This window comes from Puntigrus tetrazona, chromosome 7, assembly GCF_018831695.1.
Source record: "Puntigrus tetrazona isolate hp1 chromosome 7, ASM1883169v1, whole genome shotgun sequence".
Taxonomy (NCBI): Eukaryota; Metazoa; Chordata; class Actinopteri; order Cypriniformes; family Cyprinidae; genus Puntigrus; species Puntigrus tetrazona.
In genome coordinates this window covers 13361963-13375636 of record NC_056705.1, presented here as the reverse complement: position 1 = coordinate 13375636, position 13674 = coordinate 13361963, and the positions used below count along the sequence as shown (strand labels likewise).

General features: G+C 38.5%; 2 protein-coding genes across 2 annotated transcripts; one reads left to right on the top strand and one right to left on the bottom strand.

Annotated features, from left to right (window-relative positions):
• The first annotated feature begins 1165 nt into the window (after positions 1-1165).
• On the top strand, positions 1166-6267 carry si:dkey-19b23.8. The gene is made up of 3 exons (XM_043244866.1): positions 1166-1593; positions 3605-4297; positions 4594-6267. Exons 1-3 carry the CDS (start codon positions 1551-1553, stop codon positions 4677-4679), a joined length of 822 nt encoding a protein of 273 aa, XP_043100801.1. The 5' UTR covers positions 1166-1550; the 3' UTR covers positions 4680-6267.
• A 388-nt stretch (positions 6268-6655) lies between these two features.
• On the bottom strand, positions 6656-10985 carry si:dkey-19b23.7. The gene is made up of 8 exons (XM_043244865.1): positions 10690-10985; positions 10210-10281; positions 10018-10089; positions 9437-9612; positions 9298-9355; positions 7505-7676; positions 7088-7285; positions 6656-6783 (listed from the first exon to the last, which is right to left on the bottom strand). Exons 1-8 carry the CDS (start codon positions 10699-10701, stop codon positions 6677-6679), a joined length of 867 nt encoding a protein of 288 aa, XP_043100800.1. The 5' UTR covers positions 10702-10985; the 3' UTR covers positions 6656-6676.
• Between the last annotated feature and the right edge of the window lie 2689 nt (positions 10986-13674).

Here is a 13674-nt window from a genome sequence, read left to right as displayed (position 1 = left end):
GTCACTGGCAGTTGTATAATAGCACCGCTGTGCTACCAGAGCTACTTTAGTGGGTGTGTCTCCCAAACCTCCTATTTGCTGATTACACAGGGGCACAGTGTTCCTTCCTCAGTCCACACACATGGTATGAATTAACTCAATTCACTTTTACCTCTACTGAAAATTCAGGAAATCTAATTAAAACTTCAAAAAGTTAAAATCACCAAACATATGCGAAAGACATCCCATATTCTTCCTTTAGAGACGCTAGTAAAAAAAAAAAAAAAAACGAGATTCACTATTTAGTTGACAAAATTTCACAAATGGGCAACGGTGCTTTCCAATGAGAAACTGAGCACAGAAATTATGTAATACAATACAACAAAACAATAACAGTAGTATTGCATTGAGAAAGAGCAGCATAACCATCAGGAAAGTAAATGATGAACAAATTGCAGCTAGTTTTCAAAATATGTGAGTAGCAGTTTAAGGGGGCATCAGCAATTGGGAAAGATGTGGGACGTAGTTTACTAAAAGAAACAGTTGGTCTCCTCTGCCCATACTGAGGCTATTAGTGATGCAGCACCTCAGTATATGTGAGTCAACAAAGAAAGTTGGCATTGATAGCCCAGATTATTAACCATTAGATTGCTCACTCCACTAGCTCTTTGAAGGTTGTTTGCTATGCATTGGTGTTAATTTGCTAAATGAATTTGATAAACCCATGTTAGTCACTCTCGCAGTTGCGTCATTTGTCTACACCGGTCCAACATACGGTCAGCCATCTACTTTTTTTTAAACATATGGAATAAAAACTTGTGTTGGCGTTATACAATAACAACACAAGCAATTGCAATTAATTTAACACATATAGACACGATGAACGGTAACTTATACTTTCATACTTTTTGTGATTCATTTATATTTGATCGCATTGTATCAGCTGTACGTGCAGATAAGCAATAGTGGACGTGCAAAAAAAAAAAAAAAAAAAGCTAAATATAGTAACAAAAACATGCTGGTGTTTTGTTTCCTTATCGGTACCTACATCATGCCCGTCATCGTTCGATGCTATCTGTCCTTGTGCATTTACATATCCACTTGACTACCAGTGGCATTTACTTTCTCTCTCCGCCGACCGTGCGCAAAGACGCATCGTCTTTGTCCCTGGTGAATCTTATTTTGGGTACATCGCTGACGCTTTCTTGAGGGCTGAACTTTGCCCACACCCTCCACATACACTTCCAGCACTCGTTAACGCCAAATCCTCCTGGTTGTGTGACATCTCCCCGCGGAGGCGTGCCCATGCCGCTCAAATACAGCGCTGCAGACGCGCGCCTGACTCATTGGGTTTGTCAAAGCGCACAGTGAGGTAAGCGGAGCCGCGTTGCCCACGCCGAAGAGAACATGCGATTGTCTCCGACCGTTTCCACTGCCGACATCGAGAAACAGCGCGTTCGTCTAAGCGTACGGTGAAGCGCATTTGCCGATGTAGGTGAGAAAAGTTTTACTGGGTGATAAAAGCTACGACGGTTTGGACATCTTTCCACTGCGCTGTTTGTGGAGGACGCATGATTTACCTGTGCCGGACCAAAAGCGAAGATTGCATGAAAGGTGAGAGTCTTTTACCGACAAATCTTGGATTTGAAAAGGAAGTAGTTGCGAAAATATATATTTTTGTCACCCTCATAAACGAAGCCGTACAAGTTTAAGATCGGTTTAACTGAACCTGAAGTGAAAAGTAGCTACTCGTTTCAGGCTTCTTTTTTTTTGCTGGAATATTTTATAGAATTGGACTGTGAAGTACTGATGGATGCCTGCCCACGCGCATTAGTAAATCGAAGACATGTTGTGTAAAATAAGTGTTTATTTTATGTCAGTGTCATTTACTGGTAATTGTATTTAGCAATTTTGTTGAAATAGAACCCTATTAAAACCACGGTAGAAGACAAGCAGGTCATTTAGGCTGACTGAAGTTTGTTTTAGACCGATTTAAGTAAGCAGTATCAATGCTGGCACCAGTTACTGAAAACGTTTTTAGATAAAGTAATTGCTCTGGTTTGTAATAATTAACTCTCTTAGAGTTGAGGATGACCACGTAAGGGCCACTGAGTAAAGTTAAAAATAGACCTTGAGTTAAAGCTGTGTTTTTTGATTGGTTGACTGAAACGTTTGAAACAAAAACTTGTATTTATTATTAGTCTGTGACTATGAGATAACCATAAGGACATTACATTTACGCAACTGTATTTGACTAGGAATGTTCTTATTTTGAGTAGGCTATATCTAAGTGTCTCTTTCTAAAGCAAATGAGAAATCAGAAATTTCTGAGAGAGCTCACAAAGCTGAAAGGAACAGTCATTTCCTTACAGATGTTCTTAGTTATGTGTGTGTGTGTCTGCTTGTTACCAGTAGATGAAATCAGTCTATGTTATTTCATGTTTGCATTTCTCACATGACACCGGCTATTACACACATTGTCTTTGGGACAAGAAATATTTTGAAGGTGGCGGGATGTCGTTTAAAGCTGTTTCCTGTAGAAAGTTTCTCCTCAACAATAGGCACCAGGGCTAAAAACAGTTGGAGGTCCGAGTAGTGACCGACATCAGAAGCATCTAAGGATGCTGAAATAATGGGCCAGAAAAAAAAAGAGCGGAAAAAATAAAATGCAGCACAATGGTATCAGCCACATGGCCAGCACAATGTGGGAATAAAAGTGAGATGTTTTTGGGAACACGAGACAAAAGAAATACCAATTGCCAGTGTTATATAACTTCTCCAAGGCAGAGCTACAACACCCCTCTGTGCATGTCAACACAGGTTGGTTCAAATACATGTTTGAAATGGGTGATGTGAATGTTACAACACACCGTGTATATAATTATGGCAAATGCTTGAACTAGGCAGTCAGAGAAGCAGGGTAAGAAAGGCACTTTGGCAAGGTCATAGCCATAGATCATCAGTTCCTTGGTCAGTTGCATGAAACTCGGGATGCATGGTATATTAGTACCATAATGACAATCAACCAATATTATAGATGTATTTTTCAGAATCAGTATTGAGTATTTGCTTATGTACATGCTAATGTCTGTTTGTTTTTTTTTTTTAAATGAACACATTCAAAATGGTGTGAGGTTAAACATTGTTAATTTCAAGTGGAAAAATGACTTCTCCGTGTCCTACAGACACACGTTTGCTATTGTCCTTTTTCCAGCAGAGTGTCTCATGTGACTCACAGACGACAGACGTTCTTCCACTCTTGCTAGACGCAAATGTGGCCTGTTAAATATTTGAAGCTCCTGTGCTTCGTGCAGGAGGAGACGATGCATAAGTGCGTTAATGCTTGACTGAAACCGATCCTATCCTGAGATCTTGGGTGTGGGTTTTTGTAGCCATTTTTCCATGAAGAGCTAACAGACAGTGGCAGTTGGGTTGCCACATAAGAACATGATGTTCTAGGTCATTTTATGCTTAAACATTAAGGTAACGTGTGGCTAAATATGAGGTGAAAAACATGGTTCAGAAAAGTAAAACGCAATTAAATCTCTCTTTGAGGTCAAACGCATTGTGTTAATATTTTCACCACATGAGCATGAAAGCATCTTTCTCTTCGTTCTTTGCTCAGATCTCAAGGCTGTACTGAGCTGCGCCACACTGGGAGGCTTACTGGATAAGCAGAAGAAGCATCCCTGTGACTGCAAAAAAGTGTCTCCGCTTCTGTCTACTCCCACAATGGCCCTGGCCTCCTTCCATCTGATGCAAACTCTAAAGAACTCTCCGGCGGCTCTGCGTCGACGATTCCGTCGCGACCGAACGGAGAGCCTGTCTCACGGCGATCCCCTCTTCAAGGTGCACTACCTCGGCACCAAGAAGATCTTCTCCTTGGACTTGGAGCAAGCGGAGGATGCCATCGACCGACTCCTAGATGGAGTCCCTGGAAAACTTTCTAAAGATCACGCCCTAGTAGTGCGACCCCGATACGTCGAGGTTAAAGAACTGAGCACTGGAAGGCAGCTCACCAAGACCTACTTGCAGGATATCGCGTACTGCGCCTCGCACACTGCCAGACCCAATGTGTTTCTGTACATCTGCAGGCAGCCCGGTCAGCAGCTGCAATGCAGAGTATTCTGGTGCAGTCGGGCAGAAAGGGCGAAGGACATGACAGCCTGCTTGGCGATGTCGTTTCAGCGGGCGCTAAATGACTGGCAAGGTGGATGTGCCACATTGCCGCAAGTGGAAGGGATCACTAAAGAGCCAGAGATTTCTGGTACGCCCACTGCAACAAAGGGGTCAACACTGCCAGCTAGTCTGGGAAAAGGTGAGTTAAAGCAAGACAAAGTGGAGATGAATTGATAAAATATATAACTTAAAGGAATAGTTCACCCAAAAATTATGTTCTATGTTCATCTGAACGAAGAAAGATATATACACCTAGAATAGTTGATGGGTGAGTAAATTATGGGGCAATTTTCTTTTTAGGATGAACTATTCCTTTAACTGTAAATCACTTTGGAGAAAAGAATGTCAAATACATTAGTGTCTATATAAATATAATTCAGTGTTCTATTTTTCTCTTTCAAAGTTTTAACTGTTTTGTTTTGGATTTTGTTACAGTCCGTTGGAAGAAGAGAGGGTCGGTGTCCCGCAGTCCTCTCCGTGCCATTTCCAGAAGAGGTTCTGCCAGTGACAACTGGCACTGATGGTCCCTGTCCCACCCTGAACCTTGACCACATTAATTTTGTGATGCTTGGGATTTTCCAGCATGGAATGTGAGGAAAAGGACAACCACACTTACAACTGGTGGAACTTTTGCCACTCAAGTTCAGAGTCTGTATTCTAAACAGACACTGCATTTGAGTTTACTGATTTACCAAAGTGATAAAATGGTTTAGAAAATGTATGGCTTTAGTCATGCTGGTTGAAATTTCATCTCAGTTTGCTTATGGACTATGAGACGCCACCAAAAGTTCTCACCTGAGCTGAACTGGTGTCTAGTTTTAAAGCCTTGTATGTATTACAGAGTTGAGTTTTTCAAGTCAGTCTCCTCCTGTGTGTACACTACATGTCTGGGTAGTGATGAGCAGTCCGACAGGCTTTGTTTGTAATAGGTGTCAGGTGAGAATCTATGTGGGAAGTGGGTGGATGCATGATGGTAAACAGCAACTGGACCAGGACATATAACTAAGCGCTTTACAAAAGTGTTTCTACCCCAAATGCACAAAGGAAGCAATGCTTTTATATGCTGTAAATGGCCGGTTTATTCAGTTTTATTCTAAACTACTGTATGCTTTCTCCTGCTTTTTTTTTGTTGTTTTTTAGATGGCCAAAACCTCCACACATTATTACCAATGATTGAATTATTACACTCTCAATTGGACAATCATGTATTTTTACATACTGCATAATTGTATAGTGGCTTGACAATCAGGTTGTAATTTGGCTTTTTGGTACTGAGATTCTTGTTCTTGGTTGTCTATCATAGCCATATCGTGCTTTGCCCAGTTCTACCTCAGTTTGCCATTTTTATTCAGCTTTGAACTTAAAGCGTAGAATGTAATTCCAAAAAGATAATGAAAAATTAAGTTAAAATGAGAACATCCTTTCTATGCACCTGGTTCCAGCAGTTTTTGATGCCATCATGGCTCATGTACCCCACCCCCGATTTTTATGTAAATGCAAGTTGTTTTACTACATTAGCCCATTTTTCTTTGAGAAGAAAAAAAGCCCAGGCAACAGCTTATGACATCAGAATGCTGACTGATTCAATAGTATGCTTGCATAGAGAGTCATGTCCTTGAAAAAGCAGCATCTTTGTACTGCAGTTATATGCAAGGAAGCATTTTTAAGTGGCCTGGTTACATAAACCAAGTATTTTAAAGGACACCCTGCTTCGCATGACTGGAACAATCAAGATTTCCTAGTACAAAAGATTGTCCAGCTCCATAAAGTAGCTATTTTTTTTAACACGGTTACATACGCTCACTAAGAATATATCGGTAGTATACAGTCAGTGCCTCACGTTATTAGAAATTCTGCCTCGTGTGTTAGGCCAATTACATCAAAGGATTTCTTTTTTTCCATTTTATCCTTATGGATTTTATTTAAAGTTATTTAAACTGTATCTCGCATTACAATGACCTCAGATCTGTTGTTGGATCTGTTCTGTCTGCTCTATGAGGTGTTTAATGTTCTATGAATGTTCTTGTACCTTATTTTAAAACCTATTTTTGTGTAGATATTTAAATATTAAATGTATTTTATGGAATATTAAACTTTTTATACATGAAACATTTGTGTCGTGTATTCTATTAATTTATGAAATGCACAAAAGACAACAAGAACTTTCTAAAAGCTAGTTGTTACTAGAATTTCAGGATGGATTAGGTCCTTAAAGAGGGAGCAGTTTCTGTGTAAGTCATGGGGCGCAAATCTTTTAATGCGAGGGATTAAAATACTCTCGTCTGATTTAGTAACTTTTTAAATGATGTACGTGGTTCACAAAAACATGCCATGGCTGACATTTAGAAACGGGGCTAAAGATGTCATTATAAAACCTCTTTGTATGTTAATTAATGGTCTTTAATATCAAAAATATTGTAAATAAAAATGTTAGTTCATGGTTATGATTGTTAAAATTTGAGATTCTTGGAGTTTTAGGCCAAATAAAAATTGTTGATTTTGTATTTATTTTTTATCTTTATTTCGTGGGTAAAGGACTTGGAGTACTGTCGCTTCCTTGAAATCTTTGGACCTCAGAAAGGCTTTGGAAATGAAGTTTTCTCAGTGGCTTCAACTCTTCCAGAACTAAAAAAATAAAGGTAGAGGAAACGTATTAGGAAGATGGTAATTCTAGCCAAAGGCCTGTTTCGTGCTAACACTGCAGCACTATGCAGAAAAATAAGAAAAATTTGTGTCACAACAAAATGAATATAAGCAACAGACACAGGATGTATGAAGCAGGCCTAAGACTTTGTTTAGATTTTTGTATTGTTTTTCTTGCTCACACCCCTTATCGTAAGAACACAATGACAAAAAGAACATTCCAAATATTTGGATCCAAGATTTCCCGGACTCCTATCTTTCAAAGAAACTCTAGCTCTGTGCTCACCCAGATCATAGAACGGTTCCTCTCGGCTTCCCTGAACCACAATCATCTCCAGGAAATTCAGGAGGGCCCCAGTGACCAGGAAGCGCTCTGGGAGGGACAGGGTTTGGAGGTAGCGCATGTCCAAAGAGAAGGGGTTGTCGGGAGGCGGCATAGTGCACAGTCCCACTAACTCACTTACTACATCCCATACATGGGTTCCTACAGGGCAGAAAAAAGGTTTGTGTGTTAAGCAAGACCCTTGCAAAATGAAAAGTAGGTTGTATGCATATTTATAGATAATCTTTAACTGTGTTTACATTTTTTTTTTTTAAGTTTCCAAACTTTGATCCAGGAACATGAAGAAATATTGTATACAATAAAATTGTGAAAATGTGGCCAGTAAAAGTTGAAGATGGTGAAATAAAGAAGTTTAAAGACCTTGGGATGTTGAAACCCAGTCTGTGATTGACTTCAGCTTCATTGGTGTATCTTTGACAAGCGTATCAGTTCCTCCGACATTTACTAGGCGCTCATGATTGGATCGAATCCAGGCATAAGGTTGCCCATACTTGGCATAGCCGGCTAACAGGAACAGGGTGCAGTTAATTTCCTGAAATGAAAAAATATATATTTTGAAAGACCTTGACCACCGCAAGAAATTTTGTCTTTAAAACTTACAGAAAACCTATTAGTTATACTATATACACTATTGTATATACAACATACTGTAGTAAGAGTGCTATATGCAACAATTTCTTTAACTGATATGTGCAATATTGTTCCCTTAATTTGGCATGGCATAGATGTGATCAGTTGCTGAGGTGGTATGGAAGTCCAGGTTACTTTGACAGCGGCCTTCAGCTTGTCTGCATTTTTGGGTCCCTTGTTTCTCATTTTCCTCTTGACAATACCCCATAGATACTTGATGGGGTTCAGGTCTGATGAGTTTGCTGGCCAGTCAAGCACACCCACACCATGGTCACGTAACCATGATTTGGAGCTTTTGGCAATGTGGACAGGTGCCAAATCCTGCTGGAAAATAGAATCATCATCTTCAAAAAGCAGGTCAGCAGAAGGAAGTATGAAGGGCTCCAAAATTTCTTGGTAAACGGGTGTAGTGTTTGGTTTTAAAAAAAAACCCACAATGGACCAACACCAGCAGATGACATTGCACCCCAAATCATCACAGACTGTGGAAACTTAACACTGGACTTCAAGCAATTTGGGCTACGATCATCTCCACCTTTCCTCCAGATTCTAGGACCTTGGTTTCCAAATGAAATACAAAATTTGCTCTCATCTGAAAAGAGGACTTTGGACCACTGGGCAGTAGTACAGTTCTTATTCTCTTTAGGTAAGATGCCTCTGACATTGTCTGTACTTCAGGAATGACTTAACAAGAGGAATACGACAACTGTAGCCAAATTCCTGGTGGCTCTTTTGAGGCCTTGACCCAAGTCTATTCCTTGTGAAGTTCACTAAAATTCTTGAATCATTTTTTTTGACAATCCTCATAAGGCATCTTTTTCTTCCACTCAACTTTCTGTTAACACGTTTGGATACAGCACTCTGTGAGCAGCCAGCTTCTTTGTCAATGAATGTCTATGGCATTCCCTCCTCGTGAAGGATGTCAATGATTGTCTTCTGGATAACTGTCAGATCAGCAGTCTTCCCCATGATTGTGTAGCCTAGTGAACCAAACTGACACACCATTTTGAAGACTCAAGGAACCTTTGCAAGTGTTTTGAGCTGATTAGCTGATTGGCATGTCACCATATTCTAATTTCTTGAGATGAATTGGTGGGTTTTTGTTAAATGTGAGCCAAAATCATCACAATTAAAAGAATCAAAGACTTAAACTACCTCAGTCTGTGTGCACTGAATGTATTTTATTTTTAACATTTTCAGTCGAATTGCTGTAATAAATTAACTTTTCCACAATTTATTACGATGCACCTGTAACATTTAACATTTATTTTAATAACATTTATTTTAAATTGTAATAATACTTCATAATGTTACTGTTTTTACTGTATTTGTAATTTAAATAAATGGAGCCTTGGTAAACATAAGAGATTTCTTAAAAACAAATACAATTTTACAGACCCTAAACTTTTGAACGGTAGTGATTATTTTTTCAAACCTAAATGAACTGCCAGTGTATTTTTATATTAGTAATGTTCTTAATATGGGACCTTGTAACACGATTTGGCATTGTCAATGATACTCACAGGAACAGCGATCTCTCTCTCACTGGGTGAGGCTGGGAGAAGATGACAGTCAACATTCCTGTGTGTGAGCAATGAAAATAATTGATTTACAGTTCCTAGGTTTACAATTGCTACAGTCTTGGGATATTGTTTCCTCCACCTGCTGGGAGTTTGTTGCTGTGCGGCGTCTGGTGTCTCTGGTTTGTACTGTGGAGGTGGCCCTTCTCCTGCCAAAGGTGAGCTGGCATAGTCACTGTCCAGACTGTAACTGCTACTGCAGGTTGAGCTGGTAAAGGTGGAGGCCACAGACACGGCGAACCCAGGAGAACGCCATCTCTGTGAGCCAAAAAGATAATGATGCAGCAGCAATGAGCTTAAAATGAACTAAGGCTAATGATAGATTGGGCAACTTTTTGAGCAATTTTGCCAAGCAACTTTTTTTGAGCAATGTTGCTTGAGCACTTTTCCATTAAGAATGGGTAACAATTTCTATCTGGATTATATAGATTGGTTTTGGGTCTCACCTGTGTCTGTGTCTCACCTGGTTGACCACTGATGGCAACATTGCAGCATCATTGCTTAAAAAGTTGTCCTGTGTATCATCAGCCTAAGTTTAATATTTCCAGTGATAGATGTTTAAAGCTTCACTTTATGACTTAAATCTTCTCAAACACATTTTTATATTAAAAAAAGTGAGAGAAAAAAATAAATAATTGGATAAACTGAGAAACAAAGACCCACCAAGTCATCATTGACCACAGTCAGCAGAAGTTCCTCTCTCCCCCTTAGCCAGGGCTGAAAATAATGGAAGCCCTACGGATATGCATAAAAGAGTGAAAACATTGACATGAGCTATAATTACCTCAGTAAGTGGTGTAGCTTTCATTTAATTTGAAACTGTTAATAGTATTGCTTCAGGGGAAAAAAGCCCACCTGTAAAGAACCCAGTATTGCAAGCTCTGACAGGAAGTGCTTGAGTCTCGCCCTTTGTTCATGTTCCTGCATCTTTTACAAAAGCAAAACAGTTTATATAATTGGTTTTTCTTATAACGGACACAGTACACACACACACACACACACACACACACACATAACAACAAATTGCTTTCAACCTTCTAATATTGAACGAACAAGATTTAATGAAGCCCACATTTCCTAAGGGCTCGTCGCTTCGTTACTAGGCAACGGCAACCAAGCCTGTCTCTGCCAGCGACGGATTGAGTAAATAAACCCTTTGCATTTAATGTGCGTATTAACAATTTATTTTTTTTTATCATCATGACACCACCTCTGCGACACCGTTTATGGCTGCCAAACAAAATCTAACCGATTAGTTACCGCATAACTGCAAAATTTGAGCATAAACGCATAAATAAATAAGCATGCAATGAAAAGACATTTTCATGTACTTACAGCGGAACTCATGTTTGCACGTGCACTGTTGGACAGTCAAACCAATTTGCTGTAAATAAAAAGCATTTACATTACGCAAATTAATGCAAGCACTCTGTCACGCCTATTTCCAGATCCATTTCTTTGTCTTCCCTCCTCAACGCATTGTGTCATATTTGGGGTAAATAAATAATACATGCAATAGGCTCGTATCCTAATGTGCTTTTTTTTCTCCACGGTTTTAGGCGTTTCGGATTTTAGGTCTTATTTGGTATTTCTCGCACTGATCATTGTGCAGATGCTTCTGTCGCGCGCAAGGGATCGTCTGCGTATTGTGCTCTTAAAGAAAAACGAAAAATGATCGCATAACACCTGTGCGTACACTTTAAAGAGTTTTTGCAGAGTGACATTTAACACAACATCACAGAATAAACTCGAGGTATCAAATCTAATCAATTATGAGTTAATATGACAAGTTCCTGTAAGGTCTTTTATAGTCAAAACACAACAGGCAAAATCTAGAGCTTAAATTCATATACGCTTTCATTTTGTTTTCAGTTGAGAATTATTTAGTGTTATGCTAAAACAACACAGATTATTTACCAACAATGTTATTACCTGCATTTAGCCACAGTGCCAGATCATCATCTATTGCATAATAACCAAAATTAACTGATTAAAATAAAGAAAATTCTGCAGTATTAACACTGTGGTTGGTCTTAAAAGGCTTAGAGGCTAGGGTTGAGATGGTTGGCCTAGTGGTCTCCCAAGCCTATCCAGCTAACAAGTGCCTGGAAAACACTATGAAACCATCAAACCAGACTTCAAAGTTTTCTCTTGTCATAATCATCTGTCTCCAATAAATCAGTGACTTGCATATAAAAAGTATCTAAAAAAGTAGATATGACTTGCACCATAAAAAGTCAATCACACATCAAAATTCAGGTTCGCAAAATCTGTAGCTGGCGAATTCTCTGTTGACTAGAATTTAGCAGTAGACAGAGAAATGACTCACTGCATATATCAGGCCAAATGATGTCACATCACCCTGTTGCCCACAACAGGAAGTGAACACAATAGCAGCTGTACAAAACTGCCAGAAGAGATTCAGTGGAATGTGTATTGTCTACTAGCTGCAAAAACACTCAGGGCCAGAACACGTTATGTACTTTCTGTTTTAATCAGACAGTGATCTTATTAATTGTTCAGCTATAAAACCCAAATGCTTTACCGACATACTGATGTCACTGTTACACTTTTAGTCACTTCTCAGGATGTAATGAAGAAGTATGATATGAGATCACTGTTTCTTATTATAGTTTGTGATAGTTTTTTCCTCTTTTTCACAAGGCGACCAACTTTTCTAAATTATACTTCCAGTTTCAAATAAAAACTGCATTTAGATGCCAAAAGCTTTAGTTTCTGGCATCTTAGTTTGAAAGCTATTTGAAATATGAAATTTCAAAATGTTATCGTGTTGCATCTGTTCAAGTGCTTCAACTCATGGTTTACATGTTAAAACTGACCTCACTTCCTGTCTGACAGCTGACGGCATTTTCCTGTGCGCTTTTAAAACACTATCTATGGGCATCCTTTAAATGTTACATAGCTTGAAAAGAGCTTAACTTTTATTAGTCATCGTAAATAATTCACCTCTGGACCTTCAGCGTTTATAATAGAGAAGCATGTCTGCTCTATTCAATTTCACTGAAAAGTTTCTTCACTCATTTTGCTCTTCTTTTAGAGGTCCCCTGAAACATATTCATTCACTAGCCTTATGCAGACTTTTTCTTGTATATATATATATATATATATATATATATATATGAAGACTGGAGGCTGTGGTGCAGGTTGTCAGTTCATTCATTTGGTTTCAGGTTAAAAATCTGTTGAACACTGCTGTCTGCACAAAGCTTTATGTTCTGTCCTTGAGTGAATTGTTCTTGTCCTTTTTATTTTATTCCTCTCTTCAGTCCTGCTTCCTTTCCATCTCTCAAAAGACAGTTTTGCAGTCCAGTTGAACTTTACGATAGAATTGTTCATATAAAAAGCCGCCAGTAAAATTCGTAATCTTTCTTTCATCGTTTTTATGAGTTTTATGAAAATGTAAATTAGCTTAAAAATGATTTAGTTATTTCATCATGACTTGTACTAATGAAATCTGTTATTCTTCCTTATGGAGGGGAAAAACTGAGAAATAACCGACTGATCATACAGAGCTGCTTTGTCATGCTGAGTGAATTTTCTGCATCATGATGTCATTGTACATGTGACAGTGACGTTCTCATGTTTGGCTGTTGAATACGGAAACCAAATTCATTCACATAAATTATTTCTGAGGTTCATTCAAATTTGAATTTTATATGGTTCCCTCCTTCTCAATGTAAAATCGACTGTCTCCCTTATACTTTAAGCTGCTAGCAAATTATGAGGTGTTTCTGTGACATTTTAAATTTCATTTTACATTCATGCAGAAGGCACTGTGCCAAGAAAGGAAGAAAATTACATCATAAGTAATTATGACAATTATGTACAGGGAAAGTAATTATGTACAGGGGAAAGCCTCTATTAGCTTTATTTAATAGGCCAAGTATAACGTGTTAATATATTATAAGTTTTTTTTATATAATAATCATGTAGCTCTGAAATCTCAGCAGTAGTTCACACTAACTCAAATAGATCCTGGTACAGATATATGTCCTGTTCTCCCACCTTGTGGACAGAAACAATATTACATTGGTTCAATAATTTCTCTTTAGGCAGATTTATAAAAAAAATATTGAGAATGAGTCATTTTGTGCTGCTCAAATGACCAAATAAGAATAAACTAAGCTATAAAAAAGCAGGTAAAAAAGCATGGGCCGTTGGAACAATTTGATCCAGACAAAAATATTAATTATCAATTATTTTAGAAAACAACAACAAATACGGATTTTCATAATGAATCAAATGACCACAGTAGACTACAGACACGCGCGCGCACACCTCATAAAACTAATTCAAAAC